The 18,725-nt window shown below is 44.4% G+C and overlaps 1 protein-coding gene across 2 annotated transcripts in view; it reads left to right on the forward strand.

The window, feature by feature from the left end:
- The first annotated feature begins 3,844 nt into the window (after positions 1 to 3,844).
- Positions 3,845 to 18,725, forward strand: part of KIF20B (kinesin family member 20B) — a 38,837-nt gene continuing 23,956 nt past the window's right edge. For both annotated transcript variants that reach the window (XM_088670325.1, XM_035138399.3), the window contains exons 1-15: positions 3,845 to 4,585; positions 7,542 to 7,689; positions 7,976 to 8,062; positions 8,153 to 8,272; positions 8,451 to 8,589; positions 9,992 to 10,176; positions 11,021 to 11,078; positions 11,329 to 11,523; positions 11,716 to 11,827; positions 12,593 to 12,661; positions 12,748 to 12,894; positions 14,314 to 14,476; positions 16,543 to 16,866; positions 17,640 to 17,779; positions 18,449 to 18,578. In XM_088670325.1, coding sequence (XP_088526451.1) covers positions 7,543 to 7,689; positions 7,976 to 8,062; positions 8,153 to 8,272; positions 8,451 to 8,589; positions 9,992 to 10,176; positions 11,021 to 11,078; positions 11,329 to 11,523; positions 11,716 to 11,827; positions 12,593 to 12,661; positions 12,748 to 12,894; positions 14,314 to 14,476; positions 16,543 to 16,866; positions 17,640 to 17,779; positions 18,449 to 18,578 — 2,016 coding nt within the window. In that variant the 5' untranslated portion in view covers positions 3,845 to 4,585; position 7,542. The remainder of the gene's footprint in view (positions 4,586 to 7,541; positions 7,690 to 7,975; positions 8,063 to 8,152; positions 8,273 to 8,450; positions 8,590 to 9,991; positions 10,177 to 11,020; positions 11,079 to 11,328; positions 11,524 to 11,715; positions 11,828 to 12,592; positions 12,662 to 12,747; positions 12,895 to 14,313; positions 14,477 to 16,542; positions 16,867 to 17,639; positions 17,780 to 18,448; positions 18,579 to 18,725) is intronic.

Below are 18,725 nucleotides of genomic sequence, written 5' to 3' on the forward strand. Positions count from 1 at the left end.
TTAGCAGCAGTGCCACAGGATTTGCCCCCTCTCCTCCCACACTTGTGGAGGGATGTTGGTTTGACAGCTTCCATCCTTTCCTAACCAGGTGAGGATAAGGTTCTTTTTCCAGGGAATAACTTTTATGTACAGTATAGACATCTGTATCCTGCCCATCACAAGTGATCTTGGGGCAGTTTACAAGAAAAACTAGTAAGGACAATAGTTAAGATGCGAGGAGAAATCATGGTCACCGATCTACATTTAAATATTACCAGCAGCATGGCCACACTGCCCTTGCACAGCAGGTCTGCTGCTGACACCACATGACAAAACAGCTGCTGCTGAAGTTCAGGAGGAAGAACCATTTGTAATTGAACCCCCAGACTTCTGTCATTGAGGACACTGCCAGAAGAGGCTCCCCAGCTGATATCAAGGCTTGAACAGGGCTATATGGGATAAAGGCATCCTACATACACTAGCATCCTATGTCATTTAGGGCTTCCTAAACTTTGATCTAGGCCCAGTGACCAACAGGCAGCAAGTGCAGGTCTTTTGACAGCCAGATTTATTTGATTTCTCATAGATATGCCCATGAAGAGTCTGGGCTACTGCATTTTTCACCAGCTGCAGTTGCTTAAGGACAGAAGTGAGTTGGACTAATCTAGTCGGGAGGTGACTACTGCACAGATCACTATGGCCAAATATCCCTGTTCAGGAACAGCTGAAACTGAAAAGATCAGGGTCCCAATTTGCATTATCACCAGGATCCTAGCAACAGCCACCTCAACGTAATATTCAGGGTGGCGGGGTAAACAAAATCAACAGAAGCCAGCTTTAGAGTTTGCTTCTTTTTAATTAATTCCCTGACAGTATGAGTCAGCCAGTCATCACCTCTAATTTTATAGTAACTGTGATGAAGCTGGCCTATATTCATCATGGCTTCTAAGGTTTGGTCAGGTTGGTGATACTGGCCTCCATTTTAACAATGCCCAAATTATTTTTATTTTAGACTGTTGTTACCAGAAACAAACAATAGTCCAAAATAATGTTTATAGCATAAACACACCGAAACAGTAGAACCATATATTACAACGCATGATAATACCAAATCCTAGGAACCGCCCGGTGAGAAGGATTCCTATTATTAGAGATTGATACCTGGATAGTTTAGGGCCCCAAATGGGGAAGTCTAGGGAAGTTGGTGGTATTTATAGGGGATGCTCATGCTTAATAGTATTTCCTTCCTCCTTTTCTTTTTTGAGGGGTAGGTAGCCGTGTTGGTCTGACGTAGTTGAAACAAACAATTTAAAAAATCCTTCCAGTAGCACCTTAGAGACCAACTGAGTTTGTCATAGGTATGAGTTTTCGTATCTGAAGTGTGCATGCACACGAAAGCTCATACCTATGACAAACTTAGTTGGTCTCTAAGGTGCTGCTGGAAGGATTTTTTTTTGAGGGGGTGAGACAGATGATATATTGTTGTCCAATCTGCTACCGGTAGTTGAAGAAAGTAGCTTTGCTAACCCTCAGAGCAGAATCATGGCATGGGGGAAATAGCCAACGTACCCATGTGAATATGTAAAGATAGTATCAACAAAGAAACCAGCAATGGTTCTAGAGATTAATGAAATCTTTTATTAGGGTTCCTCCCACACTGAAAAAAGACTGCTGCATAATGACCTTTAATCACTTGGCCTTACAGGATGGTGTAAGGCTTCAGTCCTACACACACTTACCTGGGAACAAGTTCTACTGAACTCCCTGGGAGTGACTTCTCAGAAAGACATGTATAAAACCCAGCAAAACATATTAGCAAATCTAATCAACTGGTAATACTCGGGGTCAATTCCTTTTAATATTAGATTACATAGGGAACATCCACATGTCCTGGCAATTTTACATAGATGTACATCACCATGGCGTGCTCTGGTTCATGGGGTCACGAAGAGTCGGACACGACTAAATGACTAAACAACAACAAGCCACTTTGTGACTCCACCCATTCTGAAACAGGAGGTTTTTTTCTAAACTGACGCAGAAATTGCATTAGCCTAAATCACGTGAAGCAGGGACACAGGTGGCGCTGTGGGTTAAACCACAGAGCCTAGGGCTTGCCAATCAGAAGGTTGGTGGTTTGAATCCCCGCAACGGGGTGAGCTTCCGTTGCTCGGTCCCAGCTCCTGCCAACCTAGCAGTTCAAAAGCACATCAAATTGCAAGTAGATAAATAGGTACCGATCCAAGCGGGAAGGTAAACGGCGTTTCCGTGTGCTGCTCTGGTTCGCCAGAAGCAGCTTAGTCATGCTGGCCACATGACCCGGAAGCTGTACGCAGGCTCCCTCAGCCAATAAAGCGAGATGAGTGCCACAAACTCCAGAGTCGGTCACAACTGGACCTAATGGTCAGGGGTTCTGCTTCAGTGTATATCTGAAGAAATGTGCATGCACACGAAAGCTCATACCAAAATAAAAACTTAGTTGGTCGTTAAGGTGCTGCTGGAAGGAATTTTTTTATTTTGTTTCGACTACGTCAGACCAACACGTCTATCTACCTGTAACTAAATCACGTGAAAATTGAAATTTTCAAAAAATTCTCCTGTGCCCAATTTTGGACCAAAAAATCTTAAAAAATTAATTTGAGGTTCTCTCATAGATATCTACACATCATTTTTTTCTGAAGAAAAACTGAATCGTGGGAGCATGGTCGAGTATTAAAATCATTTGGTGTGGGAGGACCCAATTAATAAGATTTTAGAATGCAGAAATAAAGCAAATAATCAATTCACCAAATCTAGCATACGGGAGGCCACTTTATTTATATTATCGGTATATAATTCGGTATTTGAACTCTACTGGTATTAATAATTGTATTATAAATTGGTATTGTTACAATGAGGCTATTATTGGATTGTAATTCAAAACTAATAAAAATAAATAAAAAAGAAACTTGACAGCCTGGATTTGCAGGGAAGATTTGCAAGTGAAAAGACAATTGGAAAGTTTTCCCCATCCTCCTACTTTGAGGTCCTTTTGGGAGTCAAAATGGCTTCAGGATTGCTCTCCTGTACTATTTTAGACAAGTGGTTTATATACTTATGTATGTGTGTTTACCTCGTGCATTTATTAACATTTATTCTATATTTGAGACCTTAGAATTATTATAACAGTAAAGCTACTTAAAATTATTTCCGTCAGCAAATGTTCCAGTAATCTTTAAAGCCACAAATGGAAAAGAGAAGTTGAAAGGAGGATTTCCTGGGGAAATGATTTGTTTCTAATGCATGTTAACTCAAAAAGGGAGCATATAAAAGGCCTGTTTTTCAATATATAGTGCGTTATATGTTCAATGATCTGTTGTTAAAAATGTTCTACTTATAAGCAAAAAAGCTATCTTTCTAAAGTGGGGGGGGGCCACAGGAAGGAAACAAAGTTGGAAGGGGGCCACAGTCGGGAAAAGGTTGAGAAGTTGAGAAGCACTGTCTTAAACTGTCCCTATCCCCTTCCCAAAATTGTATGCCATCCATTAACCAATCCCTTACTGCCTGAATCAAAGTTGCCCTCTCTCGGCTCAACTAACTGTTCAGAACGAAAAACTTGACTGGCGTCACGCATCTTGACAAATAATGACCCTCCGAGCAACAAAATGATAATAACATAATAATAATAATAATAATAATAATAATAATAATTTATTATTCATATCCCGCCCATATGGCTGGGTTTTCCCAGCCACTCTGGGCAGCTCCCAACAGAATATTAAAAACACGATAAAATAGCAAACATTAAAAACTTCCCTAAACAGGGCTGCCTTCAGAAGTCTGATAGTTGTTTATTTGCTTGACGTCTGACAGGAGGGCGTTCTACAGGGCGGGCGCCACCACCGAAGAGGCCCTCTGCCGTTCAGACATGCAGCAGGAGGCCTCCACGTATTTGGGACTACAAGTGGCACCATCAACCCCAGAGCAGCGGTTTCGTGGTCCAGGAAACACCAGGAGGGTAACCAGCTTGGCAGAGGCACACAGCTGCGCAGAGGCATTTCACGTCTTCCCTTTATTTATCTCAGATCTGAGAGCGCACGGAGCCCAAGAATGAGGCCGGGCCCCAAGCCCTGGGTCCAAACGAAGTCCTGCCTGCTGCCCCGAGCTAAGCCAGCTGTTCCCACGTGCGTGTTCACCCCCCACCGCAATCTGCGTCTCCTGCCTTCCGAGAGACACGCAGGCGAAGCTCTACCGTCAACAATCCTTCCGTAGTTCCCGGATGGACGCGGAGCCTCTTGGGATTCGTAGTCTTTCGCCGTGCCCCAACGGACGTTGCCAGGCCTCCGCTACTACATTTCCCAGCGTGCTCGTCGACGAGGGAAATTGGCTCCCATGAGCCTCGGCGGCTAGGTTTGAAAAAGAGCGCAGGCGAGCTTCTTCAGCTGTGGCGGCGACGGCGTTGCCGCTTTTAGGGGCGGTTGTGCGCTTCACGGGGGCGAGAAGGCCTGTCGGTGGCAGTGGCAGGTTGCCGTTGCTGGGCCCCCGTCCCTGGGATAGGATTGATTTCTTCTGTTTCGTGGGGGGAGACTCAGCTGGTTCTCGCACCCGATTGTATGTCGTTTTAAAAGTAAGTACAGTAGATAAAATGGTGGCCCTTCCTTTGCCCCTTTCGATTTGCATTCGGGTCCGGAGTCCGAGCAGAACGCATAGCTGCCAAGTTATCCCTTTTTTTTAAAGGGAAATTCCCTTATGTTGAATAGGCTTCCTCGTGAGAAAAGGGAAAACTTGGCAGCTATGGGAACGGCGTACTTTATTATCAAGCCCAAAGCTGAGCTGGTAGCAAGCCTGTAGTTGCAGGCGTCGTTGCATTATATCTTATGTTTTTGAAACAACACACCTGCGCTTTGAATCCGAATCTTGGTAGTGCAAAAGAAAAGGGTGGGGGGTGGGGGAAGCATGCTAGACTTTACTAGAGATGAAACTTTGAAGTCATGGGGGAGAAAAACAGATTTTCCCCCCTGAAGCAAATTCACAGGAAAATTGGGGAGGAAAACAAACCCACAGTGCCGGGTTGTTGTTGTTTTTTAAAGCACTCCTTACATATCTAAAGCCACTTGAGGAATTTTGAGGAATAGAATGATCATGTCTGATATAATAAAAGTACAGTCTATTCAGGTGATATTGGCTGTGCATCTGACCCACATAAGCCCCTGTTAACATGCTAAATCTGCATTTTCACTCTAGGTCTGTAGGTCACTTTAAACACATGTGAATCGGAGGTATGGCATAGGATGTGCTCTGTTTTGCTATAGCTGCACATTTGTGCAATACACTGTATCAGCATCATTGCTGGGCCAACTTACCTGAAACTTGATCATGTTTCTTTTTATCGAGGCTTTTGTTCCTTCATTTGTAGTGATTTAAATACTTGTTGCCTCTTTTCAGAGGTTGAGATTTGTTAAACCTGCGTTTTATATTACGGGTGTGTTTTTCAGTTTTTAATTTGTTTTGGTTTCATACTACTTTTTATCTTTGCACTCTTTTGCAAGTTACTTTGGGTTACTTTTTGTGTAAAACAACAACAACAACTAAGTGCAATTAATGCTACTGCACACCCTTGCAAAACTTCCAATGAATTGCAGGTTCTAAAGCAGGGGTGTCAAACTCAAATTCATTGGGGGCCGCATCAGCAGTTTGGTCACCCTCAAAGGGCCGGTTGTGTCTGTAGGACTATGTATCCACTCTTTATTATCATAAATTATTGTCACTGCATTCAATTATTACTGTTTTTTGTAATAATGTAAGCTCATTCCCGCCCCCACGCGGATCACATTCCTGCGTCGTGGCGCGTGTGTGGGAGGGGATGTAAACGAGGGAAATTTGAACAAAAGGTGGGGATCGACGGCTTCCGGGGGTGGGGGCTCAACTAAACCTTCGGCAGGAAGGAGAAAGCCACTGCTGGGATTAAAAACCTGCAGATGGAAAGAGGGCTTCCCTCTCCCGCCCTGCGCACACCCAAACCCCGCTAGGCAGGATGCCACACGCTGCAACCCACCCCATGCTTTGGAGAGGGGCAGGAACATGCAGTGCAGTGCCAACTCCCTGCTTTGCTTTTGCATCCTCCCTCCTCAGCGCCAGAGTCCCTTCCCCTCACGCTGAGGGAGGGCAGCAGATTTTCCGAGGAGGAAGGTGGCAGCAGCCCCAGCGGACGTGCATCTTCGCCTCAGAGCTGCTCTTCCCCCCACCCGCGCTGTTGTCGTCTTCGCCGCCGCCTCTCCCTACCGGGACTGCAGGCAGAGGAGGCTTGAAAACCTCCCCCCCCCAAAAAAATTCCCCTCCCACCTACTCAAACCGCGAGGCGACTCCATCTGGAGCCCTACATCACGAGGGGCTGAGAGGAGGCGGCGGCAGAGCGGGAAGAGCAGGAACCCGTGCGGTCGTCGCCTCCCTCCCGGCCGCCCCCCGGGGAGTAGCTCCGCCGGAACTGAGAAGCCAAAGGGCGGCTCAGGGGTGGGGGGCAGAGCAAAAGCCAGGCACCCTCCCGAGTGTCTATGAGGAGAAAACGGGGGAAGAGGGAAGAGAAACCCGGCTCCATCAAGAGAGCGGCTGTTGCGCTTCGCCTACTTCCCCCTCAGGCTCACTCCGTGTCCCTTTCGCCCGCTCACTCGCCCACCTCCCGGATGCAGCCGAGGAGAGGAAGGGAAGCGGCGGGCGGCGGCTCCCCAGTGCCGCCTCACTCGCTCTTGGAGACAACAGCAAAGCCCGCCAAAAAAAAATCCAGCGCTGCTCCATCCCGGCACCAACTTTGCCGGTGGCGCCTGTAGGGCTTTCCTACCTCCTCGGTGGGCTTCCTCCTCCTCCTCCTGCATCTCACTTCCCCGTCTGGCCGCTGTGCCACCGCCTCCCTCAGCCTCATTCGAAATTGAAATTCCCTGGCCAAGGCCGTCAGCGCGGCTCCAGCGCCCCGGCCTCCGCCTGCAGCCCCGCCCCCGGTTTTGACCCTCGGCCAATCGCAGGCTCCAGAACTACTGTCAGTGGCTACTGGCAGCGGTGGCTACACGGGCCACATGACGAGGTCTGGCGGGCCGGATTAGGCCCCCGGGCCTTGTGTTTGACACCCGTGTTCTAAAGACACTCAGGGAACCATGGCACTAAATTGCCCTGCTCAATATGGTGTCCACTGTCCACCAGATGTCTGGATTACAAGTCCTGACAACCTTGGGAATAGCCAGAACTTCTAGTAGTTGTACTCGAAACATCTGATGGGCACCAGGTTGATGAAGACTGCGTTAAACCGTAGATGTCCATTTTTTTCATTCTCCTCTCCTTTTCTGCAAGGAAAGCTCAGAAAAACAGGACAAGGCAACTATACTTCACAGGAACTATAGCATGTTTTAAATATGTTTTTACTTTATTTTTGCTGCCTGAACTCCTTTGTGTGGAAGGGCAGGAAAGAAATCGGATTAATATTAACAATCTGACATATGAGTTCACACGATGAAGAAATTTGCGTAGAGGTCCAAATTTCATGTTATTGGATGTTCCATTCAAGCAACTCCCCCCCCCTTTGCCCTTTTTAATAGGATGGAGTCACATTTGGATAAGCCATCAATGCTCAGACCATCCTTTATTTCTGCTGTTGAATTGTCCCCAAGAATTATCCCTGTGGATGTTGATGACATTAGGAAGAATCTCTATAGTGATTTATCATCAGTCTCTGATATAAGCCAGGTAAGGGAACTGGACGACTCCAAGTAATAATGACAATGTCTATTGTACTGTACTTGTGAAAGTGATCCACGTAGAAATGGCTGAGGTGGATGTGATGTCTTGGAATACTCAGTTGCTCATGGAATTAAACAGTTTGCAGTCCAGCTTCTGTGTGGGAAGTTGTTCCCCATGTGGAATAACTTAGCTGAGTATAGCCTATTGAGATTAAAGTCTCATAAAACCAAGAGCCTTGAGTATATGGCAATATTGTTGGACAGCACTGTGGTTTTACTCTTTCCCTCTGTAGAGTGAGAGCTTGGAATCTAGAGAACGCATTCATGTTTGCCTGCGCATTAGACCATTGATGCAGTCAGAAAAGGAAGGCGATTTTCAGGTGTGATTTAAAAATAAATTCTAAAAGCAAAATTTGTTTAAGAATGCCATCTGCTGAACTGAAAATATCTATATCTTCCCTTTCTTACAGAATTGTATTTCTGTTCTTGACGCATCAAGCGTTATATTAAAAGCTCCAAAATCTTCCAAGGTATTCCGGCTTAGTGAAAAAAACTTGCAGCAATTGGTGCAGAAATTTACTTTTTCACAGGTAAATAAAGTGTAAAGGGCTATTGGCGACTCATAACCCTTGGTATGGAAACTGCACATAATAATGCTTGAATACTTCTCACTGATTTGAAAAGCTTAAGAAAATATACAGTAGTCTTGAAAGAAATTGTCTGGAATTTCAGTATGAAAAGCCATAAAATATCTTGTTAATTTTTTAGGTGTTTGGCCCCGAAACAACCCAAGAAGAACTCTTCGAAGGGACTGTGAAGCAGCCAGTGCAAGACTTCCTGAAGGGACACAGTCGTCTTGTATTTACCTATGGTGTTACAAATGCTGGGAAAACATATACATACAAAGGTACTACTGAACATCCATATTTCTCTGGACAAAATGTTAACTTGAGTTCCATGTTACTTGTGCATGCTCTGTGTCATCAAACTGTGCTACAGTTATTTCAACTCTCTGAACTACTTATTTTTATTTGGAATATGTGTATAATATGATGTTTTTAAAAATGCATTTTGAATAGGAACATAGGAAATTGGTTTTGTAACCTGTATAATAATAATAATAATAATAATAATAATAATAATAATAATATAATATTTATACCCCCACCCATCTGGCTGGGTTTCCCCAGCTACTCTGGGCTGCTTCCAACAAAATATTAAAAATACGATCAAACATTAAAAACTTCCGTAAACAGGGCTGCCTTCAGATGTCTTCGAAAAGTCAGATAGTTGTTTATTTCTTTGACATCTGATGGGCCCTCTAGGTACTTTAAAGGGTTGTTCCCATCTCTTGCTCCTTGTCTTCTGATTGGTGATGGCAGGAACTGAACATGTGCTTTGCTACTGAGTTTTAATCCTTCTTCCCCTTCACTGAGGCTGGTTGCTCAGCTTCAATTGACAGGTCAGATGAATTGAAGTGATGGGATTTAAGCTGAGACCTAATGTAGGATCATAGTACCTTGGTAATGAGCTCATTTGTTAGCCTTGGGTACTATCACTCGGCTTCAACTGCCTGCCCCCTGAAATATGAGTGAATGGAATAGATCTGAGTATGAACAGCACAAATGGATTTCTAGTTGATCGCCTAAATGGGTTTTCTAGGGGTGGGTGAGAGATTAGTACATTCAATTCACTTGGTCTGTTTTAGCATTTCTGTTTTAGTAAAGAAAGCTGAAAACGCATACTGTGATAATTTTATACTCTATAAATATTTCAAACTTTTCCAATAGCCAAAAGTATTTGAAATGAAATACTTGACTTCGGTGAGTAGGGGTAAAGCGTATCCAATGTGGTTTAAGTGTTGCTTTCCAAAATGGGGGTTGAATATATTTTTATTGGAATACAGTCATACCTCGGTTTAAGTCCGCTTCGGTTTGAGTACTTTCAGTTTCAGTCCGCGGACCTGTCTGGAACGGATTAATCCACTTTCCATTACTTTCAATGGGAAAGTTCGCTTCAGTTTATGAACGGTTACTCCGCGGACCGTCTGGAACGGATTAATCCACTTTCCATTACTTTCAATGGGGAAGTTCGCTTCAGGTTAAGGACGCTTCAGGTGAAGTACAGATTTCCGGAACCAATTGTGTACTTAAACCGAGGTACCACTGTACTGATCCAATCACCTTGTGCTTACTCCAAGGGTAGCTCTAATTCCACATGTATACAGTTCATGTTGCCTCCTTGCCCCCTTTTCCTGATTCTGCTGCTCTAAGAGTGTTCAAAGTTCTGACAAATCGTCTTCATGACAGGTACTAATGAAGATGGTGGCATTCTCCCAAGGGCACTGGAAATGTTGTTTAAGCGCATCCAAGGCAAACTGTATTCAGAGATGGATCTCAAACCCCATCGTTGCCGAGAACACAGAAGGCTGTCTAAAGAAGAAACGAGAGAAGAAATGTCTGTCAAATGCTCACTTCTCCGTCTTGTAAAAGAGGTGTGTCAATGTAACATTGCTTCATCACAGAGGGCCATCCCTGTACTGTCCATGCTTTCTTCCTATGCCATTGATCAAACTGTTTTTTTGAAATATTGCATGACCAGCATGCAACTGTTATCAAAAAACAGCAACAAAGGAAGCTGCCTTATACCATTGGTCTATCTAGCTCAGTATTGTCTACACTGACTGGCAGCAGCTCTCCAGAGGCCCAGGCAGAGGAAATCCCCAGCCCTGCTGGCAACTGAACCTGCATTTGCAAAGCAGATGCTGTCCCACTGAGCCATCGTGCTTTCTCAAGTGCTAAGTATGCTCTGGCACAAATACCATCTTGTTATGGAAATTGTGGCATGAGTTGGAATCCGCTTCATCAGGTGCGTGAGAGGAGGAAGAAAACTTGGTGATCCAAAGGCAAAAATTTGCAAGAAATAGCTGTAGGTGTATCCATTGCTATGCAGAGCATAAACTCAGCATCCTCATATTTGAGCTTTCCTGGAGGAGTTGTTGAATTGTGGTATTTCCATGGCAATTGAAATGTTCTTCCACTGACTTCTGAATTGCTACCATATCCAGATTACTTTGTGACCTACACAAAGTAGGTTCTGGCCCATGAATGCTCATTCCTTCAGCCCTTAAAATGCCATACAATGCTGCTGTTCCAGCAGCAGACTCGCATAGGTATGCCTGGTAAGACTTGCTATGGTTGCCATAGAAATGGCAGTTTCATTGCAATGATCCATTAGCAATCCATAATTTTCCAGTCCTGCCATAGAAAATACGATAGATGATAGTATCAGTAGAACATCTATGATAACCCATACTTTGTCCCTGTCTTAATTTTCAGGTTGATTATCCAAGTGTCCTTAATGGGAATCGCGGCGGAATTGCTGATAATTCTGATGGTAAGTTACGTATCCAAAAGCCAAAATTAGGCTCCATAAATTCAGTGTGAACTATTGCCATAGCAAGTAATGCTGAAATGAGACTTCCTCCGATACTTTGAAAAGCTGTGATTTTCCAACCTTGGATCTTGTACTGCAAACCGCAATGCTGTCTGAACAATGTTCTGTGCTATTGAAGCAGCCTGTTTTAAATCACGGCGAGATGGACTCACTTCAGCAGAATGTTAATGCCACTCCATTGCTCCGACAGAGTTTGATGAACTAGCGAAAGAAGCTGAACAATCTAATGTGGATGAAGGGAGAGGCGCGAAATTCTCTATCTGGGTTTCGTTCTGTGAAATTTATAATGAGTGCATTTACGACCTGCTGCTCCCAATATCCAATGATAGAAGAAGGAAGGTGTTGCGTCTGTCACAGGATGTAAAAGGCTGTTCATATGTTAAAGGTAACAAATATCTTAAATCTTTGGTAACCAGTTTCAGTAGCCTTAAAGTGTCCTGCTTATTCAGTGCCCAGGCTGTGTGCAAACTAGCTTTTAATTCAGTGTAATGTTCCTAACTCGTATTCTCATTTCCTTTAATTTCTTGCTTTAATGCTTGTTCAGTGGTGAATAATGAACCATTTCTATTTCCTGAAGATCTACAATGGATTCAGGTTTCAAATTTCAAAGAAGCTTTTAAGCTCATGCAACTAGGCCTGAAACACCAGAGTTTTGCCTCCACAAAACTGAATGCCAATTCCAGTAGAAGGTAAGAGGCCGATAGTAAAATCAGGATGTTCAATGTTTAGTAGCATAATGCTTCACTTTCAGCTTTTACTTGCAAGTTTAAGCAACACAGACTTGTTAAAGTAATGCCCAGTACCTAAGGATCCCTGCACCGTTCCTGCTCAGCTGAGTTTCTTGAAATAATCACTCACATGCTTGTATCTTGTGCTGAACTTTGGGGCTTTTAATTATGTGAAGTTTTCTGTGATTTAAAAAATAGTAATGGGTAGGTGATTCCTTGGAGATCCAGTGTGATTTTTAATGTTAAGTTACAGTAAGCACACAACACAGGGCTTGCGTTCCAGGCGATAACACGTAAAGCCAAAATTGCATATGGTCAACACACACTGGGTGCCACAGTGGGTGGGATTACCAAAGTCTTTCCCCCCAGACATTCACCCCCTAAAAAAAACCCCAAATGGCCAAGTGCATAAAGCTTAATGTGTACAAGTTAAATGTGTGTAAGTTGCAGACTTACTGTACTCAATTGGTGAATAGGGCAGTGAAGAGGCCTGCAATATTCTAAAATCCTTATCTGGGATGTTAAAAGAAGTTAATATGCATGGTTGCGTATCTTCCAAATGATATAAATATATCTTAAAATGCGCCACTATATACTAGAACGGATGAAGTGCCTTGAGGTTAGGAGCTATTAAGATTTTCAAAATGGCAGAAGGCTGCAATGTGTTCACTGATGTTTAAAGATAGCATTGCTGGCAGCAACGTCTGTGTGTTTTTGATCTTTCAGCCACAGTATATTCACTGTGAAAATGCTAAGAATTGATCCTGAAGCAACTCGTGTGATGCAAGTCAATGAGTAAGTTTTGTATTTCCTGTGTTCTTACTGATTAAAATTGTAAGACCGGGCAACCTAAATTTCCCACTCCTTTTCTTTCTTTCCAGATTATTCCTCTGCGACCTCGCTGGCTCAGAGCGTTGTACACGAACCCACAACGAAGGAGAGAGGTTGAAAGAGAGTGGGAATATTAACACTTCCTTGCTCATTCTAGGCAAATGCATCAGTGCCCTGAAGATGAGCCAGCAATCAAAGTAGGTTCTGGGAAAGCGTTTCACTTTATGTTGCGGGGTGGGGGGCTTCTAGCAGCCCTCTAGGAAAACACCTGGTGAATGAGAGAAGTATGCATATTCCTCATGGGCATCTCTGCTACCTTTCTTGTAACTTAGGTGTTTGAGAGAGACCTAGACTGCTTAACATCCTGTTCCTTAACCCTCCCCCCCCACCTGACATGAACCGTACAGGATGTGAATCCTAACAAGCGGGAAATGGCGTAAAAGGAGGCAGAGTGCTTTAAAGAGCCAGAAATTGCCTTATCTTTCCAAGGTTACCTTTAAGCCTTTAACCAGTCCTTAAATATGAGTAGTAAGAGATCTTTCCATTTTTAGGGCAAGCATATCTTTTTGCTAGTCAGGTGAAGCATAATACTTGACCAGTTCTCAATTGGCAGTGCAGTTTCCAAGCTAAAATAATAGATTTTAAAAAAATTATTATTACGGTATTTTTCAAAACTGAACTAAAACATGCAAGTGACAGGGCCATAATGCGATTGTAATATATTTAAAAAAGCTTTCCCCTGCCAAAAGGGCTGTGTTACCTAAGTTTGCTTAATCAAAGAAGCAAGCCAAAAAGTCTCCCTGATTGTACAACACTTACTTTAAAACTGGATGCCCAATCCAAGCTTGCTGCATGTCCACTACTTGTTTCCCAGTGAACACCTGCAATGTTTTGAAAGGACAGCCGATGTTCATAAGCGTGAGAGGTACACAGTGAGATGCTGAATCTGTGCGTGGCTGTCCCCTTGTGGTTAATCACTGCAGGTAGAAGCCTTCTCCGCAAAGAACCCACTCTTCTGTTCTGGAAGGAGTATTCAATAGCTTTCTGTTCTGGCTGAGCCTTCCTTGAGCAACATACTCTGCCTGAGCTCTGGCGTACTCACAGATTGTTGCTTTTTGTTTCTTCCTGGCCTACCCTTTGGTCTTAACTTGTTATTTGGTCCCAACTACTGACTTTCTCCTATGGCTTCCAGTTTGGGGCTTCCTTCAGGCTGCTTCCCACAACCCATCCTCATTGACTTGTCTTTCGGACATTGACTTGTCTTTAAGCCAAAGGGTTCGCAGAGCGGCTTGTGGACTGCAAATTAAAACAAGGCATTCCCTGCCCGCAGGCCTAAAAGCAATGGCACAAAAGGAAAAAGCAACAAGGAGGGAAGAGGGAAGAAGTAAACCCAGGCACCATTGTCTTTCGGATTTGTCTTTCGGATCTGTGCTGAAACTTATTAAAAACAAACAAACTGGGAAGCATGTGGTGAAGAAGGAACATGCCTGAATGGACCTAAAGCCTTTCAGTCTATGCCTGTTTAAAATGAAGCTTGGCCCCATAGCCTAGAAAATCTGCTTGAAAACACTCTTTGAAAAAGTGAACTGCAGCTGTCTTGTTGGTTTCGTTTTTAGGCTGCAGCAGCACATCCCCTTTCGGGAAAGTAAGCTGACTCACTTCTTTCAAGGCTTCTTCACTGGTAAGGGGAAGGTGTGCATGATAGTGAACGTCAGCCAGAGCGCCTCTGCGTATGATGAAACCCTCAATGTGCTCAGGTTTTCAGCAATTGCTCAGAAAGTAAGTGTTCGCATTTGTATGAAACTGGAAATAAATTATTGGAGTCACCATGCAGTTAGAGACATGCAAAAGGCTATGGGTCGGCTAGCTGGCTTCTGCCCTTAGAGCTCTTTTGAAGGGTAGGTGAATGTTTCAGAAGTCAGAGCTTGGTAGGACTTACTTGCAAGCAAGGAAGTACAGGATTGTAGTCCTAGTATTGGAATATGAATGGCCCATTCAAACAAGATTGTTACCTATCCCAGCTGAAATTCTTAACTGCTTTTGGATCATCTTATACTTTACATTATGATCCCTGAGAAAAGTGTGTGTGTGTGTGTGTGTGTGTGTGTAGGAATTTAAATGCCACACATTTGCATTCTTGCCAATACCTGAAAGAGAATGGAAAGGGGGAAATGTGGTTAATTATGGGACTGATCTACAAGAGTGACAGTAACATCCGGGGGTGGGGTGAAAAACGAATCTCCAGTTTTCAAGAACTGATACACGAAGAAGCATCCTTGGCAGCAGCTGCTTATACAAATTAACTTGTGTTTCCTGTTCTGTAAGCAGATCATTAAGTGGTATCTTAAATCAAGTACACATCTTCTCTAAAATTTGAAGGCCTTACACAAATATTACCAACCAAGGAAACTTTAAATGTAAACAACCAAACTTCTTCCCCCTTCCAAATCACTGTAACACCTATTCTGAAGTGTCAACTCACCTTCCTTATAATCTCAATTACTGCAAATAACTCCTGTGATATTCATATAAAACAAATCCTTCTGCACTTCTACAACCTGTGTGCTTTCTGCAAAGTTTACAAATGGTATCCATGTTTGGTGATTGTGTTGACTCCCCAAGCGTTTAGTTGATAGGCAAAAGCTCACCTATGTACAGTGGTACCTCAGGTGAAGTACTTAATTGGTTCCGGAAGTCCGTACTTAACCTGAAGCGTACTTAACCTGAAGTGAACTTTCCCATTGAAAGTAATGGAAAGTGGATTAATCCGTTCCAGACGGTGAAAAACACCCCCTAAAACAGCAATTTAACATGAATTCTACTGGCTTAATGAGACCATAAATCATTGACTGAGGGAAGGAGGGAGGGAAGAGAGAGAAAAGGGAGGGAGGGAGGGGTGAGAGAAGGAAAGGAAGGGGTGGGTGAGAGAGAGGGAAGGAAGGAAAGAAAGAAAGAAAGAAGGGGTGAGAGAGACAGGCAGTAGCATCCCGCTGACACTCGCAGGAGCGGGGGGAAACTGGGCTACCCCCCTGCTCTTGTGGGAAGCAGCAGCAGCATCCTGCTGCTGTCTCTCGCGGAGGCTTTGCAGGCCCCGCTGATGTCTGGGCTTCACTCCAGGCAGCGGCGAGGCCTCCGAGAGCTCAGGTTACATACTTCCGGGTTACAATAGTTTGTAACCCGAAAATACGTAACCCGAAGCGTTTGTAACCCGAGGTACCACTGTACCTGTAAGGTGCCACATAAATGGATGATGCTAAACAACAGAGCTATTGATTTGCCAATCTATAGCGGGGGGGGGGGCAATGGAGCCCACCTAGCCTCTGCATCTGGCCCTCAGTGCTTCACCAGCCCTGCTCTGCAGTATCCTCCAGTACCTTTCATCTAGAGTGTGTTATTGGAACTGTGATCCTGTCTCTTTCCTGCCTGGATGGAGAGGGTCGCCGGGTTATAAAATGCAGTGCTCCCATCATATTGTAAAATGAGACCTAGCACCTTGACATTAATGATCTAGAGGGGCAGTGGGCTCTCTCTTGTTGGGGGTCTTCAGAACGAGGCCAGACAGCCGTTACTTAGGGTGTTCATTCAGTGGATTTCATTCGGTGTGTTGAGCTAGCTGGATGGCCTGCAAGGAGGTGTTTGGCTACCTGAATGGGATGCAAGACCCCCTCCACCACCTCTGCTTCTGCGTCATAACAAAGAAACTATATGGCATGGGTTTATGCTGGAAGAAAACATGGATTCTGGAAATCCTTAAAACAAGCACGGTTTTGTTTTTGTTTTGGCAGGAAGCTAAAATTACCGTCACAAACTGGCTTCCATATGTTTTTTGCTTCCTTCCTAAATAGGTCATGGTCTTAGATTCCAACGATTCTCCCCCAGAAGAGTCATTTGAGCAGATGGCTGTCAAAGCTGAATCTGAAATTAACATTGAAGAAGATGTGCATGTACCCGTTAAAAGAGCAACTATACTCTGGGAAAGGACTTTGGAGGATGTGAGGGAAGATGAAGAGGAGGGGGAGGGGGAAGAGCTAGAAGATGATGGCTGTGGGATGTATGAGGTAAACTCTGTGGCAGAAACCAGACTTGACAGAGAGGCTGAGCCTGAAGAAATGCCAAACCAAGTGGGCGATGAAGACAGCGACGTCGTCATTGGAAAAGAAAAGTACCAGGTATGCCCTTGTGACAGGAATAGCTATGTGGATCTGTTGCAGCAAAAAGGAGGAATGCTTGAAAATAAGAGCCACTGAGTTAATTTGGGGCGTTCACACTCTGCTTCTCTAAGGTGTGTAAATGAACGTAGCAGTCAGTTTGAAAACAAAAAAGATGCACAGAAAAATGTCTGCTGGATAGGGCTGCCCACCTGTCAAATGATCTGAGGTCACGATAATACCTTTTTTGTCTGCTTGGTTTGAAATCCAGCTGTGTGGGTGAAGGTACAGCTTGCAAAGTTTCGGTAGTCAGCTGACCGTCAGGTCCTGCTTTGCAGGATGGCTATTATGAAGCCCTGTGCAAAGGGCTGTTCAGGCATGATAGGTGGGACCTGCAGGTGCCCTTTAGACTGAGCCAGGCCTGTCCCACGCTTAAAGTTCTATTTGAGATTGGGTGTAGGGCAGGGTGCAATGGCTTGGCTGATATAGCCTCGTGAGCCAAATGGGGTGGTTCTCCACCATTGCCACAGGTTAAGGCTTGGGATTCGGTGGCCTCTCAAACTTGGTCATTTGATCCCAGGACTTCCTGCCATTCTATAAACCATTTTAGGTTTTCCAAGTCTCCCTAGGGATTCACTAGAATGCATTTTTGCGTCCGCCTTTCTTGTGACTCACAACGTAAGAAGCAACAGGCTTTGGGGCTCCCCATAAACAAAATGACTTGATGCGCCACGGCAACGGATCCCTAAACATGCCTTCCACGTGCTGACTCTACTCCCGGTGCTCCTGTTTAGAGGCTGCTTGCTATAATAGAAGATCTGAAAAACAAGCTGATTGCCGAAAAGAAAGACAAGCTGCTCATGGAGCTGAAGATCCGTGAAGAGGTCACGCAGGAATGCGCCCAGTATTTTGTAGAAAAGGACGACCATTTCAAGTAAGTTTGCCGGTCTTGTATTTCCAGAGGGCTTGCCAGCATTGCTTTTATGTTCAGGATTGGCATGCATCCACTTATAGCCCAATCCAGCAGCCAGCTGGCTATGAACTGTGCACTGATACCCAAGGGAACAAGGCACACTTGATGTGTGTGGCATCTTTATGTGCATGCTTTAAAGTTCAGCTTTAAAGTTGCCTGATTGAAAACACCCCCTTGTGCATCTTGCTACACTGTGGTGGAATACAGAGCTCATAAATCTCAAGGCCCTCTTGGGGAGCAGAGTTGGCCCTTCCATTCCCTGAGGGCACACAAAAGGTAATAGCTGCACTGAGGTATCTTCTTCTTGTTGCTCTTATTCAGAGTGTAGGATTCGCCATAAGCCACATTTCTTTCCCTGCTTTCCATTCCCAGATGTGTTTTGGCTACAGATATTTTAAAGCAGCTCCCATTTTCAAGTACAGGCATTTTCTTTATGTCCTCTACCATTCTTTTGTCTTAAGACCTGCACCAGCAGTTGGTGCTTCCCAGGAGCCCAGGGGCTTACCATCATTGCTCTTCCTGACATTTTGCCTTTTGCTGCTGCTGTCATCCTCCTTCTGGAGTAGAGGAGGTTTCTCTTTGGGAGAACCATTTGACATGTATTTCCTTTCCGTCACTGGTTAAACTTAGGACATTTGTTGGCCGTACGCAAGAAATCATGGAGGACAACTGCGAGGAGCGCATGCAGATTTACAAGGACTTGGTGAAGGAATGCATCCCACTACCAAATAGCAGAGAAGAAGCAGAAGAGACTCAAAAGGTACAGCCTAATAAGACGGGGAATGCCAGTAACCTTATTCCACCTTGAACCTCTTAAAGAGATGTATTTCTAAAGTTTAGCTCTCGAGCTCACTGGGGTCCTAATGTAAAAATGGCACCCAAACCTATGTGGTTGTAGCGGTCTTGC

The sequence above is a fragment of the Zootoca vivipara genome, chromosome 5 (assembly GCF_965207765.1).
Source record: "Zootoca vivipara chromosome 5, rZooViv2.hap1.1, whole genome shotgun sequence".
NCBI classification, from domain to species: Eukaryota; Metazoa; Chordata; class Lepidosauria; order Squamata; family Lacertidae; genus Zootoca; species Zootoca vivipara.